This window comes from Pituophis catenifer, unplaced genomic scaffold (assembly GCF_029215685.1).
Source record: "Pituophis catenifer annectens isolate HBS135680 unplaced genomic scaffold, rPitCat1.0.hap2 SCAF_1, whole genome shotgun sequence".
NCBI classification, from domain to species: Eukaryota; Metazoa; Chordata; class Lepidosauria; order Squamata; family Colubridae; genus Pituophis; species Pituophis catenifer.
In genome coordinates, this window is record NW_027256881.1 from 238,663,667 (window position 1) to 238,689,600 (window position 25,934).

The following is a 25,934-nucleotide window of genomic DNA, read 5'->3' on the forward strand; positions in this document are numbered from 1 at the left end:
TGTGAGTGTGTGCTATTCACAGGGAACTGGCACGAAGCAAACTTTGTTGCTTTTCTGATTTGGGGCACTCATCAAGATTTCTTGTGGCCCCCTTTCCCCTTCCTGATTTCCTGTTATCTGGCTGTCATCAATTTGCTTAAATGTTGCAAGGGCATCCTATCTTGGATTGGCAGACTTCTATTACTTAAAATCAGATAAGAAAAAAATACTATAGAGAGGAAAGCAAAAAGAACTTGGACATTAAAATTAGAGCTTCTTCCCAATCAGTATTGCAGAGGTATTGCAGGGTTGCATTAGGGCCAACTGATGGCCTAAGCAGAGCCCAACAATGGTGACCCTTGATGGAAGCAAAATTCTCATGCCAACCCTTTAAATTTTAGTCATTCGCCATGATAAAGAAAACTTTTTTTAAACAATGTAAACAATATTATTTTTATTGTTTTTAAAATTGTTTTAATTGTTTTATAATTTTAGAATTGTAAGCTGCCCAGAGTCACTTGGTTAAGTTGGGCAGCTATAGAAATTGAATAAATAAAATAAAATAAAGTTGGACATTTCAGCCAAGGACTATTACAAATTTTTTTATTGAAGTTAGGTGTAGCACTAGAGATAGGAGGAACAACTCGGTGGTGTCCTCCTTCCCTTGGTGCCCTAACCATGTGCTTATTTTGCTTAAAGGGATCTTTTATTCCCAAGGAGGCAGAATATCAGCCTGTCAAGGTAGGACAAGTCAATAAACAAGACCCTGCAGGGATTCTAGGAATGCTAATTCTAGGAATGATTCTGTAATTCTAGCCTATGGATGTAGGCTAGAACTACAGAATCTTGAAAACATGTCCAAGTTTCTCTCTCTATCCCATCATATACTAAACAAAATCAAGACAGAGATGTTTTGAGTTGTTTTTCTCCATTCTGTCTCTTGTCTGTTCAACCTGCCCTTTAACAGGTGCTGTCTTCCTCAGCCCCCACCCTAAACACTGCCCAAATGGTTCTTTCACATTTTCTCCAAGGTCAGCTGCATATGCCCAGCTACGTGATTAAAATAGAACCATGGCTCATTCTATGCCATTGGGATGGAAGTTGTGTATAATGTAGAAACGTAAATATCAGTGAGGTCAAGAGGCTTATCTATAGTAAGAATTCCTCTTGGAGTAGGAGGGTTCTGTCCTATGGTATAGAGAATTGGAACACAGAAGAATGGAGCTCTGGAGAGATGGAGTTAATTTTCCTGCAACAGGGCAATGTCTGAGAGGGCCCTCACACTAACTGATGGATATTCCATCTTCTCAAATGTGCAAGAGGGGATACTGAGGCTTGTTTCTGACAAATCAGTATAAAAGAAGTTGAAGAGTGAGAGAAGTAGGCAAAGAAAGCCTGGATTCTGTTTTTCTTTACGCTTAATAAGTTTATTATTTCACACAAGCAATTTAAAGGGTAAGGTTTCTTTTTTGTGGTGGTTTATTTTTAAGCAAAGATTATATTTCAACTAGTTGAAGATCTTTTGTTTGGTTGTTTTACATAATAAACTAAATGTAGTCAGAATGCCATTTGTTGTGATGCACAGGACTGCAGCTCAGTTATGTAAACCCGGTTTAAGATATGATCAGAGGGTTATTTAGACTGGTTTTCTATATTTTATGATGGCAATGTTAGCTAAAGCATTAATTCATCTGGATATACAAAATAGAAATATGCTGAAAGCAACCCCACAGAATCCAATACAAATGGTTCTTTCGCATATGACCAAAATTGTTGTTTTCATAGGCTCCTACATTTCAAAACATAGTAACAGGAACAACTTTTTTCATTTTTAAAAATTGTGTAAAATCTATACTGTTGTAAAACTTGAACAATACATTATATTATTTCAATACTGTTTAGTTAGCTTAAACCATTTTTTAAAAAAAGAGAGATGCATTATATCAATATTATGATATAAAATGTCAGTGTTAATTAGCATAAGATTATTTAGCTTTTTCATCCAAAACTGAATACACCATTAAAAAGCTCCTCCAGATTGTATCACAGTATTTGTTGTAGAGTACAATAAATTTCTGTCTTGAGCTGATTACTTAGCATTAAGGTCTCTATTGTATTGTTATTTAATATTATCTCTGCATGTTGAAGGGAAAAGAGGGGGAAAAATGAACAAAGCAAATTTGATAACAATTAAAATACAGAGGAAAAGAGGAAGAGAAAAAAAGACCATTTGGCTTCTAACTTCCCTCTTTTGTGCTTTTGCTAATTTACAATATTTATAAGCATTTGGACCCCTTAAAAGCCAGACTATACAGTATGTGTTTATACTTGCCATTCTTAAAATTGGTTAAACTTCTGATGTGAATATATACTATTAATTTTGCCATTGTTGCATGCTCTCAAGTTAAGTTCCCAATCAGATATTGTCAGAATTGTATCTTTCTTCCAGTATTAGACTAAATGTATTCCTGCTGCTGTGAACATGTATCTTATTAAAGTTTCTTATTTATTTACTGTATTTATTTTTTCTGGGATTATACCTATTGGGAAAAAAAGACTTTTATTTTACATTTAAATTCCACAATATTCTGCATTGTGCTTTCCTAGAAGTCAGGGAAGAGCATTTTGTTTGGTGATATGCATTATTTGGAATTCTTTACCTAGAGAGAATTCTAGGTCCCATCAAAGGGATTGCCATATGGTAGAACCATGAAAAAGGCCCTTCTCGGTGGAAAATTATTCCCCTGAGGTATGGTTGGCTCCTAACCTGTTGTTTTTCCAAAAGGTTCTAAAAACACGGTTTTTAGAGATGCAGCCAATCAAGTGCCTGATTTAATTGTGTTGTTACTGCCATTGGGGGAGGGGGGGAGGGGGTGTTTTTTAAAAAAGGGTTTAATCATGTGGTAAGGTTTTTAAATTTTGTAAGCCACCTGTAGTCATTTAGGCATGAGCTGTGTGGCTATATACATTTCTTTAATAAATAATAATAATAATAATAATAATAATAATAATAATAATAATAATAATAATAATAATGATCAAGTCTTAAGAACAAATGCGTACAAAGCCAGAATTCAGAAGACAGCAACAGAGAGCAGGGCCACCACCTCTGCAAAGAAGCTGAAGGAACAGTTAGCTGCTCCTAGTTAGCTGCTGCAAGAAGATCACTCAGACTGACCAGAAGTAGTGGCATGACAAAGTAGCAACAATGATGCATTAGAAGACTTGCAAGAAATACCATTTGCCTGCAAGCAAGAACCAGTGGAACCATAAAATAGAGAAAATAATAAAGAATAAAGAAGCTAAAGTGCTCTGGGATTTTAAAATTTAAACAGAAAGGTTTAAACAGAAAGGTGTCACATAACACCTCAGAACAGCTTACATTCTGTAATGATATCTGTAACACCATCAAACATCTACATCTGCCTATCCCAGGTCCTTGGGAAGGACTTGGTAGTTAGACAAAAATGCCAAATCAGTCTGAACATCTGGCCAACTGTGTGATGAACAATAATGCCAAATCTAATCTAAACATCTGGCTGACTGTGTTAATAATCATCATAATCTACTAAACCATATTGTTTCCTACTTCGTTTCTACCATTGGATAAAAAATATAAGACATTTTCTTTCTATTACATTCTTGGTTTTGCATACTTTTCTGGGAAAGGAATACTAAAATTATAGAAGACAAGATAAACACAGAAGGTGTACTGATCAGGTGCAGTTGAGTCACAGCTGATTATATTTCCAGTTGTATGCTGACTGTTCAGAATTGTGGGATTTCATCTGAGAGGAAAGGAAAAGAAAGGCTGAATGTGAATTTCCCAACAAAATAGAGTAGTCATGCGAAGCAGCTGCCAGTCTTCAAGAAAAAGACATAAAGATGCATTCTTCCCTTCATGAGACAGCTGCATGTAGTATCTTGAGAAGATTGGTCTGCACAGTTGAAAAATGAAGACATTCAACATACAAAGAAATAGCTAGATAGAGTTACTTGGGCTTGGTCATAGAAAACTGAACATCCCTGCTCATAGATCAAATAAGTTAAATAGCCAGCGGGTCTGACGTTTAAAGAAGCATATTTCCTAATAAAATCCCAATGTATTATTGAATACGTAGGAATATATGAATGATATAAAATATAAATATATGAATGTCAGTGTGTGGTGCTCAGTGGAATTTCAACTGTACGGAAGTATATAGTGGGGTACCTCAAGGTTCTGCCTTAGGAGCAGTGCTCTTCAACATATTCATAAATGACCTAGATGAGGGGATTGAAGGGGCGCTCATCAAGTTCACAGACTACACCAAGCTGGGTGGGGGGTGGAATTGCTAACACTTTGGAAGATAGACTCATGATTCAGAAGGATCTTGACAGACTTGAGTATTGGGTCCTATCCAACAAATGCAGTTCAGTGTTGAGAAAAGTGAAGTTCTGCACGTAGGCAGGAAAAAGCACAGCACAGTTACAGAATAGGCAGTACCTCGCTCAACAGTAGTAATTGTAAGAGGGATCTAGGTAGTAGACCACCACTTAAGTATGAACTAGCAGTGTGCTGCAGCTGCCAAAAAATCCAATGCAGTTCTAGGTTGCATCAACAAAGGGATAGCATCGCAATCACAAGAAGTGATAGTACTGCTCTATATCATACTAATAAGATCACACTTGGAATACTGCATACAGTTCTGATTACCATGATACAAAAAAGATGATGAGGCCCTAGAAAGAGTGCAGAGAAGAGCAACAAAGTTGATAAGGTGTTTGGAGGCTAAACTGTATGAGGAATGTCTAAGGGAACCTTCATTACCCTAATGAGGAGAAGACTTAGGAGTGACATGATAGCCATCTTCGATAGCCAATACTTGAACAGCTGTCATGGGGAAGAGGGGGTTGATTTATTCTCCAAAGAACCTAAGGGCAGGATAAGAAGCAATGGGTGGAAGCTTGTTAGAGAGACACCCAACCTGGAACAAAGGAGAAATTTCTTAACAGTGAGAACAATTAGTCAATGAAATAGCTTGCCCCCATAGTTGTGGGTGCTCTATTGCTGGAGGTTCTTAAGAAAAGATTGGACAACCATTTATCTGGAATAGAATAAGGACTCCTTCCTTGGGCAGGGAGTTGGATTAGAAACCTTTCAAGGTCCCTTCCAGTCCTATGATTCTATTTCTGTTATTAATCACTATGGGCCCATTGAAGAACATGAAGTTTCTACAGATCAGTATTTCCTAAACTGGTGGTTTCCCAATGTTGTGGACTATAACTCCATCTCCCATAGTATCATACCATTTTGCTTGTAAATGATGGGCACATGGGGGAAAAGACACTACATTAAGAAATATGAATTTCTGGATGGGTGATAGCAAGAATTAAATATGTGAGACAAATTTGTCAGACAAATGCTACAACATATGTATTTGAATTAAAAGTCAGGCTATAAATATATAATGATAACATTGGCATGGTGACATAACCATTATCATTTTGGCATCATTGCTGCAGACACAACAGAACCCAGAGATATATCTCCAGTTTTTACTCCCATGTAACTGCCCCGGGTTTCACATCTTCAGTATGAAGTTAAAGTGTTGTCCTGTTGGCTGGAATTTTTCACCCACACCAGCTACCATCCAGCCTTTATTTCTCTTCTCTTCTGCAAATGTGTTGGAGGTGTCAGAATTAGTTTACATGGCAAAGCTAAGAAGTGTTAATCCCTGTGGTAGATTCAGTTATTTTTATCAACTGGGTTTCTATACTGATGCATGGAGGATTTGTGTGTCATCTTCTCCCCCACAATGACAGCCAAGATCTGTCTTCCAGAATCTCTAATGTAGCTTTCTGACTCTCACTCAAAGCCATGTGATTTCATAACTTGACTGGAGGTTGACAATAGTAATTATTCAGTCACTCATTATTATCACATAGTTTCAGCAGAGGTTGAAGCAGCTGAGCTATTCTAATACTCAAATTGCGTAAGTTTTGCTTTTAGTTGATCTTGATGTTTTATTCCATTTAGTGACCGTGGGTTTTGTAACTGAAACTTAGCTTTAACTTTGTTCAGAATCTCTCCCTTTCTAATCAGAACCTGAATGAAACCCTTCCTTTCCCTACATTTCCCCAAATACCTTTGCAAATATTTGGGAAGATGTTAAGAGGTCTTTACTTAAAGGACCACCCTGCAGAAAATTAACACAGAGCACGGTCATTATTTTCCAAGCCTGAAACAGCATTGGTCCAGGCAGTCTATGAACTTCCAGATTTACTGAGGTCATCTAAAGAGGTTCTATGAGATAATCTGGGGGTATCTAAAGACCCTGTCCGAGATATACAGGAACTATCACTCAGGCCAAAGCTGCTGAAACATTTTTTTTAAGCCTAGAGAAATGACATAATATTTGGAAATGGATCAGGCAGACACTTTCTTAATTCACTAAACTAGTAGTAGTAGTAGTAGTAGTAGTAGTAGTAGTAGTAGTAGTAGGTGGTGATATAGCATAATCAGATTTGTAAGATTCTGTTATTATTGTCGATTGCAATAAAAGTTGTTTTAGCCTTCATGTGGAGTTGATTTCCTGGTCTGGTCTGACAGTAGCTGGTTTTCTACTGAAATTCCATACAGAAACAATTCATGAACGTCAAGAATGGGTATTCTGTGTCTGCTTCCCTTCCTCAGTAAATTGGACTTCGCTAAAGAGACTTCTGGGGTCTTGAGCAAAGTTAATAATTTCTCAAGAACCAGATCAAGCTTGCATTACTATACAATTTTGTTATGCTTAAATTGGCATCTTATTGATGTTGAATTCATGTTATGTTGATTTAATTTGATATACACGCCACTTGTTTTAATATCATGCCATATTATGGAATAACTTTCACTCTGTGGCACAAATCAAACATCAAGATTAGGATGTCAATTTATTATTATTCACTAATGAGAACAGAATGATATATATTTAATGTAAATCACATTTAAAGCTAATTAATTTATTTAAAGTGCTGTATATAAGCTTGCATTTTAAAACAAGAAGTCAGTTCTCCGGCTATAACAAATCTGCATTTAACATTTCCTGAAATTCATTAAGCTAAATTGTTATACAATATATCATTGAATTGCAAAATGCCACAGTATAATTGACCCTGTTGAAAAAAAAAATAGTACAAAATGGCATTGGGTAAGGAAGCATGACATATAATTTTGTGATTATGTTGCCAAGCATCTAGCTCGCATTATTCTACTATCCCATACTACAAATTATAAGCTTTGGATGGATCTATTTGACTAATATTTTCCACAAATTGATTTAAAGCAGAAGTCACAATATAACACTATTTATTAGAATCACTGTGCAGATTCAAATCAGAATGCTAAACTAAGTTGTAACAGAAAGTGCTGGACATGCCAAGGAATTGTGCTAATATGTTGGTTCCGATTTGTTCTTAATTTTATCTCAATGCCCAGCTGTGATATCTCTAACAATTAAATTAAGTTGTTGGCAGCACACACATTGTTTGCACATAGAATGCCCAAAGCTCTATATCCAGTTAACTGTTAATTTAAGATTTTTGCTAGAGACTCAGATTCAAGTTTATCCTAAGCAAATTTTCTCTACTCCAGAAGGATGAGGACTGCAGGAATATTTTGAGGCAAATCAAGATATATTTAGTACAAATCTCTTACTGTTCTATTCTTGTAGACATTTGAGACATAGAATTTAAAGTGGGACAAGCTGTAAGCACTACTTGTGCCAGGAAGGCAGGAGCAATGTCTGGCTATAGTAGAGTAAATTTGCTTTCTTTTTATCACATCCCACTTCAATTGTTTGTAATGGAGAGATAATTTAGTTACCTACTCTTCAGATTGGTGTGGTGGAAAAAAAGACTCAGGGCTTTCTAAGAGGACAAACAATTGGATCCAAATCTGTCTTGTATTGCTCCTGACCAAGCCATGAATTATTCCTCGGTCTTCTGCTGGTTTCTATTGCTAGGAACAATAGAAATATACTTAGGACTAAAGTGGTAGGCAGAACAATCCTAATGGACTATCTACCCCGTCTGTTCTTTCCTGAAATGGCTGCTCAAGGGAGTTAGGATTGCTCTGAATATTAAACTACAACTGAATGTTTTGGAGAGAAAGTAAGGGTCAAAATGGGAGCTGGAAGCCTTTGGGAGTCAAAACTCTGTTCTTTCCACCTGAAGCACTGTCAAATATACTGTTAAAAGTCCAGCCATGAAATTTCAATTATAATTCACCCTTTTCTGCTTTTGGCATAATCTTTTAATCCTAACTACTATATGGAACTTGTATCTTCCATTATCATTATAATTAGTTTTCATCCTCTGTTCCTATAGATTGTCTCATCTCTTCTTGTTACCTTCTACCATTGCTATTTAGCTGTGGGAGCAAATTTTCTTTTTGCAAAGTTGCTCTTTCCCAGTGATTTGAAATTGTTTTGCTTACATTTATCATAAAAGGGGTTTTAATAAAATATATCTGATCAAATACACGTGGAGGGATTTAGTTGATATAAAGCTGCAAGAAAACTAAAGCACTAATAGTATTTCTGACAGGAAACCATGAGTATTTGAGGAGGAACGCAAACCCTAAATTCTGATAAGCAAGGAGCTTATCGTCAGCCAAAGGGATGACCTACCTTTCCAATGACATCATTTCGGCTCAGCTTGTCCTTATCCATGACCGTAATGATTATGGTGGTCTCCCTCAGCTTCTCTGTGGGGATGTCGAACATGAAGGATTCATTGAACACTGGGTTCAGGCATCGCTTCATTACCACTGTCTTCTTCTTTTCCACCCGCTTATCTTTGTACATCAGCCACACCTTCACATAGGGATCTGATGCAAGGAAAATGGACATGATTGCCAGGATTTAACTGAGGAAACACTGTGAGTTGTAGAGGGAACATGCCAGTACTTATCACCCTTACTGAACCTGCTAAAAATCATTTGTTTCTTACAGTATGATGCACTTAAACAAAATTTGAAAGTACAAGGTTCCATTTTATTTATAGTAAAAGGTCCAATTGTAAATTTAAGTTCTACAGAGAAAAATGAATTGGTGTTAGTCCATTTGGAGCCTGTGGGGGCATGAATGTAGTATTTTTATAGTTCCTTAAAGCAGTCCTGCCATTGCCAAGGGTGCCCATACAATCCCAGAAAAGATACATTACAGTTGCAAAAAAAGAGAGCTATGTTCAAGTTTGTGAATACTTTGTACCATTTAAAAAAAATCAAATATGAGATGCTGCATAGCAGCATAAAGGTAAAGGTTCCCCTCGCACATATGTGCTAGTTGTTCCTGGCTCTAGGGGGCGATGCTCATCTCTGTTTCAAAGCCGAAGAGCCAGCGCTGTCTGAAGACGTCTCCGTGGTCATGTGACTGGCATGACTAAACACCAAAGGCGCATGGAACGCTGTTACCTTCCCACCAAAGGTGGTCCCTAGTTTTCTACTTGCATTTTTTACGTGCTTTCGAACTGCTAGGTTGGCAGAAGCTGGGACAAGTAATGGGAGCTCACCCTGTTACGCAGCACTAGGGATTCAAACCGCTGAACTGCCAACCTTTCGATTTACAAGCTCAGCATCTTAGCCCCTGAGCCACCACGTCCCTCTCAATATTACAATATTGTAAGTTGTTTCAAGCTAGATGTAGGCAATTGTCAGCTCACCTGTGGCTTTTAACCATTCTTCTGTAGACTGGAAAGCCAAAGACAGCCTTGTCCATTTCCCCCACTTGGTCAACTTCGTTTATGCATGGGGATGTGCAGCCATCAACCCACCACTCAATGTCACACTGAATTCTTGAAGCTCAAAAGGTTACTTACCTCTGATATACATGGACATTTTTTCCAGCCTATTTATTTAAATAATTCATTAATTTTGACATTTCCCATTTACAGGCAGTATTCTAAAATGATGCAGAATGAGTCATGCTATTGTTCCAAATGCTTGTTCCAAATATTAGGGACACACACACACACACACTTTTTAATCTATAAAAACCAACCAAACAAAACCACCCTGCTGAAATTTGACCATTTTGCCACCAAATTTCAGCAACATAAGGTAGTTTTTGAGTCATACGTTCAATATATGGCTGGTTAAGTTGCTGATTCCCGCAGTGAAAGATTTTGTCCAAAATTCCTATGATTCCTTTAGCCACCTTAGAGGAATTTAGGAAAGAAAGCTTCCTCCCACAAGTGGACAGAAAAATTGGAAACTACTTTTCTGTTCTCTTACAATATTTCTTGTGGTAGGTTGACAATTATTAGAAATGAAAAGAAATACTTTTGAATGTATCCTTTCATCCATGAGCCAACAAAAATCCTGCAAAGATGGAGCTGATGCATATATCATGGGGAAAGTTCTTTGTTGTTCCCATTGAATGTTCTGAAAGGTTTATATCTACTTTTCCCCTCATAAAAGTAAAAATACTATGCACGGACTTCCCTAGTAGTTTCACCATGATACAGTAATAAGACATAACCTAATTGAAGTTTCAGTAAGGAGGACACATCGGATAATGCCCTGGACCTATTTTTCACTTTAAATTATAGAAACTAAACTAAAGTTGATGTTGTCTTTTCAGACCTTCAAAGGACTCTTCAGCTATGTGGCACCTGTTGTTTTAGGACGACCTTTGTCCTTGTAAATGGAATACTGCCATGGTAATGGTTAGTATTTTTTCCCTTACACATGGTAAAGGAAAAATCCCTTATACATTTTCTCCTTACTGGATGAGCTAAGATGGCACCATCTCTGTCAGCCGTTGATGTAAAACATAAATAACACACAATTCTTGCACCACAGCTGGAGGAAAAAGGTCTGACCATCAAAGATATTCTGATATTTCACAGTTTTCTACCAGATTTACCACAAATACAAGTGCCCAGGCTTCTGAGGAAAAGGTTAATTTGTGGATGACTTTTGACTTGGGGTTATTTGCTACTGTTCTGGAACTCGATACCTGATGTTCCCCCAATATCCATGGCTTTAAGATTCCGAGCTTTGATAATATTCACAGTAATGGAGTTAGCAGAAGGATTGTAGCAAAGGGACAGAAGGAGTTCTCCTCGGCTTCCCTAGAAAGAAGAATGAACAGAAATGAGGAAATCTTGTCTGATGTTGGACATCATTGATGCCCCTTCTAAAGGTTCACCATGTTCAGAACTGAAGTTTTCTGAGCATCCCTCAAGAGTTGGTCCGTTCATTCTATACAGAATACAGCTTCACATGTTTTCCATCATAAATTTCATCAGGTCAACAGCCACAGCCTGCTTTGTGTGGCATAATGGAGATTGCATTCCTACAGTGAGCAAAGCAAGGGTTGAAACAAGTGTTTTGACTAGGTAGTCCTCGACTTGTGATCATAATGGATCGTAAATTGCGACAGTCATTAAGGGGGTCACCCACACAACCAAAGGGATTTTACAATCTTTTGGTAGTGATTTTGCAACTGTTAAATGAATATCGGGGTTGTTAAGTGAATGCTGTGATCATTAAGCAAACCATTTGACTGGTTTTGTGGAAAACTGGACGTAAATGCCAGTTTTGGGCAAAAATGTGGTCACATGACTATAGGATATTGCAAATGGTCATAAATGTAGTCTGGTTGCTGAGTGCACAGAATGCATTCATGTGACTGTGGGGGGGAGGGGCACTGGAAGTTCAGAACTTGGTTGTAAGTACCCCCGGGGAGGTCTGACGTAACTTCAAATGGTTGTTAAGTGACTGTATACTGCTGACTATCTCTATCTGCTAATCTTAAGGGACTTTTTTGTCCCTTTAGCCCTTCTGCACTGCAGAAATTGGATCAAAGGCACTTATAAAAGAATCTACAGGGGCACAAAAGCATGTTGGTAAGACATTTGCAGCTCCTGAGCTGCTATTTTTGTACCTTTGTGCTAAATGGTAAAAATATTTCCCTGGCATTGGCTGAAATAATTATTTGTATTCATAATCAAGACCAACAATACTTACGGCTGGTAGCTGTGTTCTGGAATGCCAGTTTGGATTATAATAGGATAGTATAAATAAGCATGAGAATTCAAAAGCGAGGCAAGATTAATCATTTTGCTCTTGGATTGAGTAAATTGGAAAAAAAAGGAATGCTTGTTAGGAGCATTTATTATTGTCTTTTTTTAAAAAAAAATAACGGGATGCCTTTTCTTTCAGATATAGTTTCTTCATTGTAGCAATACCATCCAGCAAGAAAGATTCCCTTTGTGGTGATTGTGGGTGCTGATGTGCAAACTATTAATTATATTGTGCAAGATTGCCAATGACGTGTGTTCTCTGGTTCCCTAGAAGATTTGCATGAAGCAACTCGAGAGGCAATTGCCTGGATAGCTTAATTGGACATCCAGTTATAAAGCCACTGCCGTACCCCCCCCCCCCCTAGAAGTTTTACTTATAATTATGTGGACTGTGTATATATGTTTACTTCTCTTCTGTCTTGTTCTCATCATAACCTAAATAATAATAATATTAATAATTCAGTGAATGTAACCAGCAAACTTCATATGTGTTTTGTGCTGCTGGCAAGTAATTACATTCAGAAGCATTAAAGGTGGGTGTTAGGCTTCTCTCACTGACTGTATCTGCCTTGCATGGTATCTATAACCATACTTGACATCTTGTAGGTATTAAGGTTTTATGCCCTTATTTAAGGCATTATAAAGAAAAGCAGGAAGGATCTCATCAATAGTACTTTAAAACCTTGATCTCCTCTTGCCATGCTAGGAAAAATGTGCAAAGTTACAAAGCAAAGCTAGTATCTTACACTGCCATCACTGCAGGGCTTTAGATCCTTCCAGAATGTCTGCATCTGAGTCAAGTCCACTTTGTTGAGAGGAATGGAAACTTCCCCAATTGGATCATTACGACTAAACCGATCATAATCCAAGACCTGTAGATACAGCACCCGCTGAACCACTTTCTCATATGGAAAACCTGATGAAAGCAAAGGAGCAGCAGGTGAGAAAGAGACAGAGAGAAATAAAGAAAACGAGAGATGAAATATAGTTAAAGCAGAGTAACAAGAATTTGAAATGTAAAAATGGCTTCATCTGAAGACAGTCATTCCCTTCTACACGGTGGTCTTTTCCATAGTAATATATCAAATCAAAATAAAGATAACAGCAACTATACTTACAGATAATCTTGTAGCTTTGGATAACTTTTTAGTCTTTTAGACTTTTTTTTGTCCTGTGACTTCAAGTCCATCTTGTCTCTGGAGTATGCCTGGACTAGTCTTTGCAATTTTCTGGAAATGGTTTGCCTTTTTCTTAAGGCTAAGAGACAGTGACTGTCCCAAGGTCACCTAGCTGGCTTTGTGCCTAACGCAGGACTAGAATGCGTGTCTCTTGGATTCTAGACTGCTGTTTTAACCACTACACCAAACTGGCTCTCATCTTCTAGATTAATGAGTAGCAATAAAGTTTTATTAATCCAACTTGATGCTTCAGAGAACTGACTGACTGTTCTAAGAGCCAGGACAAATCCTGGTCTTCATCCATAATTTGCACTTAGATTACAAGTGAAGAATTTTGTTCTTTCGATGTTAATGCAATACACTGCTGTTTCCCTGGAGAATGGTACTAAATATAATGGAATAAGGGCATGATCTAACTTGGCAGGAGTTAAGACAATTGGCTAAAGTAAAGGAGACAGAAGGTAACACAAACTGACCAGATGAAATAGGTAAACCATGGGATGACTTGATAGAGAATGTAGTATTCCTCAACTCGACATCCTTCAGTACATTGGATTACAATTCCCGTAATACTCAGATGCTATTATATGTACAACAATTGAAGGCTTATGCCCTCAGTACATGCACATTTCCATATTTAAAATATTAAAGAAGCTTTTTTACTTCAGTCTTCATTAGGAGTGGTCAATAGTTATGGTTTTTTGTTGTGATGTAAAAAAAAAAACCCTTTTGTCATAGACCACGTCAATACTGAATTCTTTACAGTTATATGGCACAAAAATGGTATCCCTATTATATTGGGAGAATGAGAACAATCTCACACAGAATCTCCCTACTGGGATATTGCATTACTTTAAACTCAGGTCTGGAGCTTCATGCTCCCTCACCTTCATCTATGTTTGGTAGCTGAGATAATATCCAGTTCAACAATCATGTGTTTGAAGTAATAAAAAAGCAGTCTTTCATTTTACCTCAATAAACTCTGAACAGTTTATTAACAGTCTGTTTTTTCACAGGTGGGAAGACTTACCTTTTCTTGTCTCCTGGCCTCTAGGCTTCAGCTAATACAATTCTGTTCATGGGCTCTTAAAAGGGAAGGGTAACTTGATTGTTTCAGAAGCCTTCTTTCACAACAACTGTTCAGAGTTTTTTTTTCTCCTTTCAGCTAGTCAATTACACATTATCGTAATGATTCTATTTTAAAATATTGATGGCATTTACTTGAGCTATGCAGCATTCGAATTACTTGCAAATCCTTGAAAATATTCCCAAATGCTTAGCAGGCAAGGCAAAGGGAGCTAGAGTGAAGTCTGATTTTTGGTGCTCCAAAACCATCTCTTCTACCCAGTCATCTGCTCACCAAAAATCTTCAGTATTTTGTCTTGGTGCCAACTTGTAGGCATTGTTTAGATTTACCATTTCTTTTCCTCCACTACAGCAACATACAGCCATAGTTATAATGTTACTGGAAAAAGCACCTGATTGCAAAATTGCTTGCATGCTATTTTTTCATCATCAATGGTAGTCATAGGCTTTTAATAACAACAAGGGAATGAGAGTTTGGCAGCATTACAGTTCCTCTTTACACTAACTGCTATAATGTTTTTGTGACTGGCAGACAACACTCTCTCTCTCCTGAAATGGAAATTGGGACTAGCAATGCAGTTTTGGAATTTGTTACTAAGAGATGTGAGTGCTGGTTACCAGCTTGGCTGTCTTCAACAAAGGGTTGGACCACTTCAGGGAAGTCATGGAATCAATGGCTGTTAGGTTTTGATGGTAATGTGACTGTCTCTAAAGACCTTCTGCTGGGAGACTAGTGGGCTTCCTTGTGCGATTGGTTGATTACTGTGAGAATGGACTACTGGAAAAGATGGGCCAGTGGTCTGATCCACCATGGCAGTGCTTCTGTTTTTCTTTTCTTCAGTGAACATATTTATGGTTTCACCTCTCCCATGCTAGAACTCTAATATTAGTGAAGATATAAGGAGGTGGTCATTAGGAGAAACATTGGTTGTGTACACTCTAAAGCAGGGCTGTCAAACTCATGGCCCTCAGGCCGGATGAATCATGCACTGGCCACGCCCATACCCAGTTTAGCAAAGGGGAGAAAAGTCCCGATATGTCACGTGATGCCACTGTGACAATGCGATTTGACACCCCTGCTCTAAAGCCTTCAATCATAAGAGCCATGGTGATGTGGTTAGAATGCAATATTGCAGGCTATTTCTGCTGACTGACAGTTGCCAGCAGTTCGGCAGTTTTACATTTGCCAGCAGTTCAGCAGTTCAGATCTCACCAGCTCAAGGTTGACTCAGCGTTCCATCCTTCCAAGGTTGATAAAATGAGGACCCAGATTTTTGTGGGCAATACTCCGACTCTGTAAACTGCTTAGAGAGGACTGTGAAGTGGTATATAAGTGTAAGAGCTATTGCTATCATGTTTGTGTTCTTCAGAAATATTTACACTAGTCTGATGAAAAAAAAACCCCCCGAAGAAGGGTGATGAACATCATTCACTCTTTCTTTCTGTCCCATTTGGACAAGAGTGGCTCCCCAAATGTTCAACCTTGAAACATTCTTTCTAGGACAAAAGGATTACCACAATTAATCAGTCCTCTTCTGACACACTGTCTATTTCTATTCATAGACAGGTTTTCTTCCTGTCAGCAGTTTTCTTTCAACTATGTTGCTAGTCTTTAAGTTCAGGAAATGAAGACCACTACCATATACTTGACAGGTTGAAAACCGAACTATGATTTATTCAGCAAAACCTTGACTTCAGTAATTAGAATCCAGAACTTAGACCTTCTTACCTACCTTCAAAAAGAAAGGTCTCATTCCAATGTGGATTTAAGTTCTTCCTTTTCACCTTGGTCTCCAGTTTATGCTTTTTATCTGGCAGGAGATAGATTTTGACAAAAGGGTCACTTGTGCCACTGAAATCCTTGGCTGGCAGCTCCTGAGCTTTCAATATTTTGACAGTGAGAGTAGATTCCTGGAAATTATAGCCAACACTAAATTGGATGCGGCCCAGATTCTCTCGGCTGGAGCTGTCATGTCCCTCATCATCCTCAGATCCAGGGGAAAGCTATAGTGCAAGAGAAAACAGAAAGACATAGCTGTGAGGGTCTAGTAGGCGATGTTTATCTTCTGTATCCAATTATGTTTTAACACAAGAACCCTCAAAGGTATTTGCTCTACTAGCTAATAGAGAAGAGCTAGGTTAAACAGGAGCAATTGATAAGAGCATATTTCTCATGGCTTATTACCTTTAATAAGGTAATGATAATGTTATGCTTTATATTTTATTACTCCAAGAGAACATTTTCTTTTACAGTCAGCTTCCTCCTAGCTTTCTCTTAGTCAATTATTCTGAAAAGAGAAGCTCTTTGATTCTGAGAGTCTGAGACATTTCCAAGCTGTCTGATGTCCTTAGGTGAGAAACAACACTAAAAAAAAACCCCTCCCTCCAAGTATAAGCAGTGTTGAAAGGGAAAGAGCGTTGGGAAATAAAAACAGAAAGGAGATACTGTTAACATGAGCTCTATTTAATCACTGACTTAACTGGGAGTGAGCCTCGGGGACAGGAAAAATTCTATTAAGAACACTGTAACGTGGGTACTCATTAGTAGGGTGTGAAGTTGAAAAGCTCAGAAAGAGTTTGTCCCACTGTCAGCAGCTCCTGTTCCAGCCTCCTTGTGAAATGTCTCACTTTTCACCTCCCATATCATTCATGACTTCACTGTAAGCTCCAGAGGCTGGATCAAGAACAGGAAGGGCTTTCTGTTTATCTGCAGCACTTTCAGTTTGATTTTATTTATTTGCGAGAGCTTCTATAGAATTTTTTTCCTTCAATTTCCCATGGTGCATGAATTGCCAAAAAAGGAATGTGTAGCATAGCTCTCTCTCATAACACACAAACAGATGGTGGTGCTATTTCTCCTGCTTATTATTCACTGGTGCAGACAAATATTTTTAGAACTTGGACTTTAGCTGCCCATTTGTGCATTAGTTTCAGTGACTCGAAGAGCTAAGATTATCTTTTCCCTACCTGTTGAGATTCCATGCTTGGCAACTGCTTTTACATTCCCTATGGTTAAAATATCAATAAATAAAATACATAAACCCACTGATGAACCCTGTTCAGAGGAAATATTCTGAACGTATGCATTTCATATTCAAATTCACTTGAATCATGATACTATCAGAGATACAATGGCGTTTGCTTCAGCTGCTCTGATTCTAAAAACAGTTAGTTTGCAGTAAGTACTATTTTCTTGCAGATGGTACCCTCTATTTAAAAAATTGAAAATAATAGAAAAATTAAGATGTACACCCTCAGCTGGCATCCCTTAAACTACAACTTTAATTAAAAAAAGGGAAAAATTAAAGGAAGGTATGAAAAGGGACAGGAACAATATTTGTCTGCCAACCAGAATATTGTTGCTGGCTCTATTTACTCATATTACAGATCTTAAGACACCCAAATCTCTTCTTACCTTCAAGGCTGCTGACTCTGTTCTTGAAAGGCCTGTGAGTTTTAGTTCTCTAGCAATTCTGCTCAACTCAACCCATATTTCTTATTCCTGTTCATATGCTTGCTGCATTATTGTTAATGTTAATTGAGACATTATTAGTATTTAATTTTTTCATTACATTCAGGCCTCATGTAATTTTCTGCACTAAGGAAATATTCCCATTTTGGTCTTGTGGAAGAACTTTTCTGTCATCTGTCGAAGACAGAATGATTCAAATTGTATGGACAAAGGTAATTTGCAAAGGATTACTACAGATAAAACATCCTACGCTACTGCATTACTGAAATTGATTCCACAAAATAAAGAGTAGACGATGTACTGGATACAGCCCTTGACTAATTTGCAACAGCTGTAGCACGATGGTCAATTTTCACTCAGTATTCTAACTTCTGTATCACCCATGAAACATTCTATAATCCATTTTCCTTATACTGATTTCTATATTCCATTCATCCTCACTCTTTTTATACTAGTAGTTAAGTTAATTATGTGTTAATTTAATTACACATACTCTAATTTAGCATCATGACCTCTTCCTTCTTGGGAAGCCAAGGAAAGCATTAAGGTGGCTTTAAAACTCTAGAAACTGTTTAGCAATACTTCACCCCTCTTCTTTTTAATTTCAGAGAAGGAACAGGGAGACAGCCAGTTGGGTGTTAATGGCTTAGGCATCAAATTAAAAACTAGGAAAGTGTGAGTGCTAGTTCTGCCTTAGACATGAAGCCAGCTGGGAGACCTTAGGCTAGTCACCCTCTCTCAGCCTTAGGAAGCAGGCAAAGGCAAACCACTCCCCCCTCCCAAAAACAACTTTTAAAGAAAACTACAGGGATTTGCCCAGGCAGTCACCAAAAATCAATGTTGAACTGAAGGTAAAAAAAAAAAAAAAAAGGAAGAGGGAAGACATTTGAAGGGATGTTAAAAAAAGAAGTCCGTGCTTCTTTTTTCCTGGAGTTATTTATCATTACATACATAAATAGATACTTAAGTGGGAGCAGATAAAATACTCATTTTAAAAGTCACTGGATTGTAACAGCAGCTTCCCCTGCCAAATAAGGACATTTATTTTTTAAAGCCATACCCTTGCATGCTGGTCCCAAAGCCTGGATAAATGGACAGGGTTGAGAAAGGCCTGCAACTTAATTTGCAAAAAACTTTGCAAAGAAAATTTTATGGAAAAGCTCTCAAATGAATCAGATATGGTAGAATCCTTAGGGCAGAAGGTACCCAACAAATATTGGGAAAGAGCAAGGGCCCACAGTAAGTGATCAAGGCATTAATGATGTGCCTCGACCAAATCTAGCAGGAATCCTGATGCAGCCCCTGATGAAAACAAGGGACTCTGCAGCACCAAGACACTCCAGAAAGCAACACGGAATGTCCAAGGAATAAGGCAGGGTAAATTGGACATAATCAAACAGGAGATAGCCAGGTTGAAAATCAACCTTCTTGGCATCACTGAGCTACACTGAATAGACAATGTAGTGTTAATACCACTTTATAATGCCTTGGTAAGGCCACACTTGGAATATTGCATTCAGTTTTGGTTGCCACGATGTAAAAAAGATGTGGAGACTCTAGAAAGAGTGCAGAGAAGAGCAACAAAGAATGATTAGGGGACTGGAGGCTAAAACATGAAAAACGGTTGCAGGAACTGGGTATGTCTAGTTTAATGAAGAGAAGGACTAGGGGAGACATGATAGCAGTGTTCCAGTATCTCAGGGGTTGTCACAAAGAAGGAGTCAAACTATTCTTCAAAGCACCTGAGGGTAGAACAAGAAGCAATGGATGGAAACTAATCAAGGAGAGAAGCAACTTAGAACTAAGGAGAAATTTCCTGACAGTTAGAACAATTAATAAGTGGAACAACTTGCCTGCAGAAGTTGTGTATACTCCAACACTGGAAATTTTTAAGATGTTGGACAACCATTTGTCTGAAGTTGTTTAGGGTTTCCTGCCTGGGCAGGGGGTTGGAATAGAAGATCTCGAAGATGCCTTCCAACTCTGCCATTCTATTCTATTCTATTCTATTCTATTCTATTCTATTCTATTCTATTCTATTCTATTCTATTCTATTCTATTCTATTCTATTCTATTCTATTCTATTCCCAGTCTGATGAATTCGCGCTCTATTACTTGGGACATTATACCAGGACAATGAACGAAATGGCATTTATCACAAGGAAGAAACTTGTCCAAATAATGGAAAGCTTCTTGACAATAAATATTTGAATAATAACCATTCAAGTTATGTCAAGCACCTCAAAATCACAATTGTCCAAGTCTAGGCCCCAGTAATAGATGCAATGGAACTTGAAATAGAGAATTTCTATGCTAGTATTGAAAATAAGGAAAAGTATCCCCAAAAATCATTGTTTACATACTGGGTGATTTCAGTCCAAAAGTTGTCAGCAAAGCAGAAACAGGCATCACTGGCATTTTTGAACTTGGAGACAGAAATGATGGAGGTGATCATTTGATTCAATTTTGCAAAGGGATTTGATTTCAAATCATGGATACCTGATTCAAACAGCACAAGCCTGCTTATACACTTGGACATTGATTAATCTGGGAATAATCTGAGAGCATTCACCTTTCCTCAAAGAGTAAGGTTTAATGACTCCCATTTATTGATAGCTGAAAAAACCTCTCTGTATGTTTTATTTATCTTACACATTGCTAACTGGTTTATATCTTTTGGTATATATACATTCAATGGAATACATGGATGACCCTGAGGAAAGAGGGGAGAGATGCTGCCTAGGAAACCATCAGACAAGAGAAGCAGGAGCAGCTAATGGCTTAAAAGTCAGTAACGTATCAATCAATCCTGATTTTACTAAGGAATTTTCAGGGAAAAGAAGGTTTTTTATAAAAGCTCAAAGTCTCACTAGAGTGCCACAACTATAATATTTCATGAGCTTTTCCGCTACATTCTGCATTAATAATCAAGATCAGATTCACAGATTTGGTAACACTGAATGCGAAGGCTTTTATCTTATAACTGAAATCTGCTGATGGATAAGTCTTATTGTGTTTCATTTTATAGCAATTGCTAATAGAGAAGTGTGAGTTTGCCCAAGGAGCAATGGGGAGGGGGGGTATCCTCATTTGAGAACTTTTAAAGTTTTTTTTCCCCTGTCCTCTTATTAATTTGATGATAATGAGTCTGGGCGTATTGCCAATTTTAATCTTTATCTTCATACTTAGTATCTGAGTTTAAATGATTGGTTTGCAAACTGTTCTGTATATTTATTTGTAATAAGAGAGATGAACTATAGTGCTATCTCACTAAGAAGTCATGCATTTCTTTCTTTCTTTCTATTTATTTATTTATTTATTTATTTGTTTGTTTGTTTGTTTGTTTGTTTGTTTAGGGTTCTTTCCATTTTTTATAAGAATGTTACTTTTTAGCAATTCTGTTTTTTTACACATCATCACATTTTTTTCTTTAAGTAAAGATTCTCCATATGTATAAAACAAGGCTATATGAATATCAATTTGAGTTCCCATGATTCTATGTCTGTAAGCAATATTAGAAAATATGATAAATATTTAAATAAAGTTCATTATTAGAGATTTGTTAAATGGCACAGGTTATAAAATAATTTGGTTTTGGGAAAATATTAATAAGTGGGCCAAAAATAAAATTAATGGATGAACTTAGTATTTTACATTATGAGCTATAGGAATCTATGATAAAAAAAATGTAATTTTAGCATATTTACAATAATTAAGTATAGGTATTGCTTATTTACAGAAGACTCATCTAATGAAACAGTATCTCTCTATTAATGAAGGATTAGTTGGGACAAGTTTATTTCACAGATACTTCGATGGCAGAAAGATGTGACTATTTTGGTTTGAACAGGATTTTCAAGTGATATACAACATATTACTGATATAAATGGTGTTATTTAATTTCATGTGCTAAAATAGCAACAACTGTAATATTGTTATATAATATTGTTATATAACTAATTTAGACTCTCCTTTCACTTTTTATCAAGGTTTTTGACACTTCAATGGGTGCAATTATGATAAAGTGATAACAGGAGGAAATGTTTAATGAAATATTGGATCCTGAGCTAGATAGAAATAGATATACAAAAAAACCCTCAGTCATTAGTAGGGGAACAATTAAGATCTATATGTAAGATTTTAGTAGACCTTTGGCATTTGAGATATCTAACTCAAAGAGAACACAAATTTTATTCAAGTGGCACCAGAATTTTTTTAGGCTTGATTATTTTTTAAAATAACATTGACTTTCTATCATCAAATTCAAGAATGTAATATTGTATTGATGTTTGTTATTTATCAGACTATAGTATAATTATTTTGAACTGTATTTCAGAAACTAATAAAGGTATTGAGTAATTGTTATTTCAAGATTTCCTTATTGAATTATAAAGAATTTGTACAACAAATGTTGGTAGATACATCATTAATAGTTTGATTTGAATTCAGAAACATCTAGGGCTGGATTACATACAATATATTGGCTAGAGGTTCTCTACACATGATGTACATGGTAAACTCACAGGTATGGAGCCTTGTTTAGGGTTTACCCTCAATCAAATGTAATAATAAGCTTAAAGGTGTAATAACTTTTTAATATGGGGCAGCTATAATAAGGCTTCTCTGATAGCTCATTCACACCTATTTCTACAATATATATGGATGTAACTAAAACACTCTCTTGGGTTGGATGTCTTCAACTGAATTATCTCAAAAGTGCTTCCTACTGTAGATTCTGGAGTGACATACAGGTTTTGAACCACTTCATATGAAACACAATGGCAGCTATTCAGAAACATTGGACCTAGAGGAATTAAGTCATGTCCTTGACAAAAATTCTCTAGGGACATAATTAAATAGCTGGTGACTCATGAAATCATTATCAATGTTAGCATTTCCCCCCATTAGTGCTTCATGAGTTGCCACATTGTTTCTGGGATGGAGACATAGACAAACCCTTACACAAATAAGTAGCAGAACACAATATACATACTGGGAAGATATGAGACCATAGCAGTTATTTAGATTATTTTTTTCTATATATCATTTGGGATGTAAAAGAGTTATGTAGTTCCTATAGACCCATGATGGCAAACCTATGGTACGTGTGCCACAGGTGGCATGTGGAGCCATACCTGTGGGCATGTGAGCGTTGCGCTACCTCAGCTCCAGCGCGCACACGTGCATGCCGGCCAGCTGATTTTTGGGCCTTCTAGGCCCACCGGAAGTCGGGAAACGAGCCATTTCCAGTCTCCGGAGGGCCTCTTGGGGGGGGGGAAAGCCATTTTCACCCTCCCCAGGCTCCAAGAAAGTGTCTGGAGCCTGGGGAGGGTGAAAAACGGGCCTACTGGGCCCACCATGCCATTGTGTGCCAAAAGCAGGGGGAGCACAGGGGGGTCGCGTGCACATGCGTGGGGGGCAGGGCACAGGGGGGCATTGAATTATAGATGTGGGCACACGCATGCAAGACCCCCCTGCGCTCCCCCCGCTTTTGACACGCGATGGCAAAAAGGGTAGCCATTACTGCTATAGACTTTCTCATACAGTTATAAATAGATAAAATGCAGCCAAGGGTTGCAATAATACTCTCTGTTGGATTCTTACATTTCATGCCTTCCCCTAATGTGGAAATCCCTTTCATTTTGAAAAATAGTATCCACCATTTTAAGTGAAGCTATTCTAGGCATTTTTTTAAAATTCTGCAGAAACTTTTCTCCCTTCTATTCTTTTAGTGAACCTTTTCTGCTATGCATTTTTACCAAATCTTGCTCCTAGGCTATTTGAGTTATTTTTTTGTGCTTACTCTAAAGATAAATCTCATGAGGTGTTGACAGGACAGAGTTGAACTCTGACATGTCCCACTTAGTAGAAATGAAAAAACAGTTTATCTTGGATTTTTTGACCATGGTTTTGGTTTTGTCCAAGGAGCTTGTCAGTTGGAATGGGGTTGGGGTCCTGGCTCTGAGCCATAGTCTTGCTTCAGGAGTGTTGCGAGAACCAAATAAATAAATCTTCCTGAAAGCCTGCTTCTCATGTTTTCCAAGTAACCTTCTAAAAAAATAATATGGCAGCATAGGCACACTTTGTCATGGAATCATCGGAGACAGAAGATGACTAGAACCTGTTACATTGTCTGTCCATGGCAGAAGTGCTATTTCACTTAGTCAGCAAAACTGATGCTAATAAATAGTTTGTAGCACAGAAGGCTAATTAGCCTGATCAGGCTTAGGTAAAGGTTCCCCTCGCACATATGTGGTAGTCGTTCCCGATTCTAGGGGGCGGTGTACATCTCCGTTTCAAAGCCGAAGAGCCAGCTCTGTCTGAAGATGTCTCCGTAGTCATGTGGCCGGCATGACTAAACGCCAAAGGTGTACGGAACGCTGTTACCTTCCCACCAAAGGTGGTCCCTATGTTTTCTACTTGCATTTTTATGTGCTTTTGAACTGCTAGGTTGGCAGAAGCTGGGACAAGTAACGGGAGCTCACCCCATTACGCAGTACTAGGGATTCAAACTGCTGAACTGCCGACCTTTCGATCAACAAGCTCAGTGTCTTAGCCACTGAGCTAAAAATTTAATAAAATTTAATTTAATTTAATGATTTAAGCTTAAATAGGCTTAAATCAGACTTAAATAGTGTTTCCACTTCACTTGAAAATTCAGATTCTTGAAGTTACTAGCTTTAACCTTTCAACTAGATTTATTTGTGCTTCATCCTCTGATTCCTCCTGCAACCTGGCATCTGTGATTTTGACTTCAAAATACTTTACCTTGTGATAGTTGTGGTTGATTTGATGGCACTCACACAGCTTTAGATTGGAGGGGATGTAGCATTCAAGATTTCTTTTCTTTTGTTGTTACTTTCACAGCCTGCCCATACTTATTGAAATCTGGGTGATAGCTTTGAAGCTTTGGCTTCAAATAATGAACTAGCTTGTACATTCCTTGGCAGTTACTGTAGTGAGATCTCTAAACTGAGTCCCAGTTTATGTTATTTAACTGCTCATAACCTAGTAGCTGAAAACAAGTCAGTCTTTTTTTTCATCTAGCAAATCGTTCTTGGGGATGTAAAATCTTTACAACTACTATTGACAACCATGGGTAGGATTGTCTGAGCAACTGGACAGTTAATTTTTTTTATTGATTTATGGATAATATTTATATGGCAACCCATCTTACAAAATGGGACAATTCAAATTAAATGGGGATGCATAGTTTTTAGGCCTAAGATGCAAAACAGCCCAAAATTATTCAGATCCCCAGTGAGATACAATCTCCTTATTCATTACCTTATTATATCTGAAATATTCAGGGCATTTTAAAAGGTCATGATTTGCAATGTTGTAATACAAGTTACACAAGGGGCGAGGAGGAGGTTGGGCTGGAATGAATATAATGTAAATGTAATGTAAAGTATAGAAATGTTGTGATTCGGGGAGAAAATGAGTGAAGAATTTAGGAGATATGAAAACCTAGGAGTAGGGTTAGGATATTTATATAAGAGAGAGAGAGAGAGAGAGAGAGAGAGAGAGAGAGAGAGAGAGAGAGAGGGAGGGAGGGAGGGAGGGAGGGAGGGAGGGAGGGAGGAAGGAAGGAAGGAAAGAAAGAGGGAGGGAAGGAGGAAGGGATGCAACTTTGCAAAAATCATGGACTTGTCAATTTATAGACATAGATAAACATTTACCTACTAATAAAACAGACCCATGTCTCTCCATAGTGAGGCGAACTCTCACCTGATAATCTCCACTGATGGGCAACCCGGTTATTGATCACTAACTGAACTTGGACTAGACAGGTCTATAGCTATTCAGGCAGAGGATGCTCTTCTGACAATCCTTAAAAAAAAATGAACAGCCTTTGGAAAGCAAGAAATATAGCTACCCTAAAGGCCCTTGTTCTTCACAGCTTTTTTTTATCAGCCCCGTTAATAGGCTGTAAATCTGGAGGAACAAGAGTTTTTAAAAGGCACGTAAACCTTACTGAAACCACACGGACTAATGAAAAGGAGGTGTGCAACTTCTTTATTACAGAACTACACATTAATTTTATTGTAACATGTTTCTGTGCAGAAGTAAGCCCCATTGGATAGGGATGTAACAGATAACCTTGGTGATTTCTTCTATATCAAAATGCTGCGATTTGCCAAAGTACACTCAGTCCCAGTTGT

At 37.6% G+C, this 25,934-nt stretch overlaps 1 protein-coding gene across 1 annotated transcript in view; it reads right to left on the minus strand.

Moving 5' to 3' along the window:
• SYT7 (synaptotagmin 7) overlaps positions 1-25,934 on the minus strand; it is a 106,747-nt gene that overhangs the window by 1,954 nt on the left and 78,859 nt on the right. The window contains exons 8-11 of the mRNA XM_070934901.1: positions 16,031-16,301; positions 12,780-12,949; positions 10,965-11,079; positions 8,634-8,833 (exon numbers count right to left, since the gene is read on the minus strand). Coding sequence (XP_070791002.1) covers positions 8,634-8,833; positions 10,965-11,079; positions 12,780-12,949; positions 16,031-16,301 — 756 coding nt within the window. The remainder of the gene's footprint in view (positions 1-8,633; positions 8,834-10,964; positions 11,080-12,779; positions 12,950-16,030; positions 16,302-25,934) is intronic.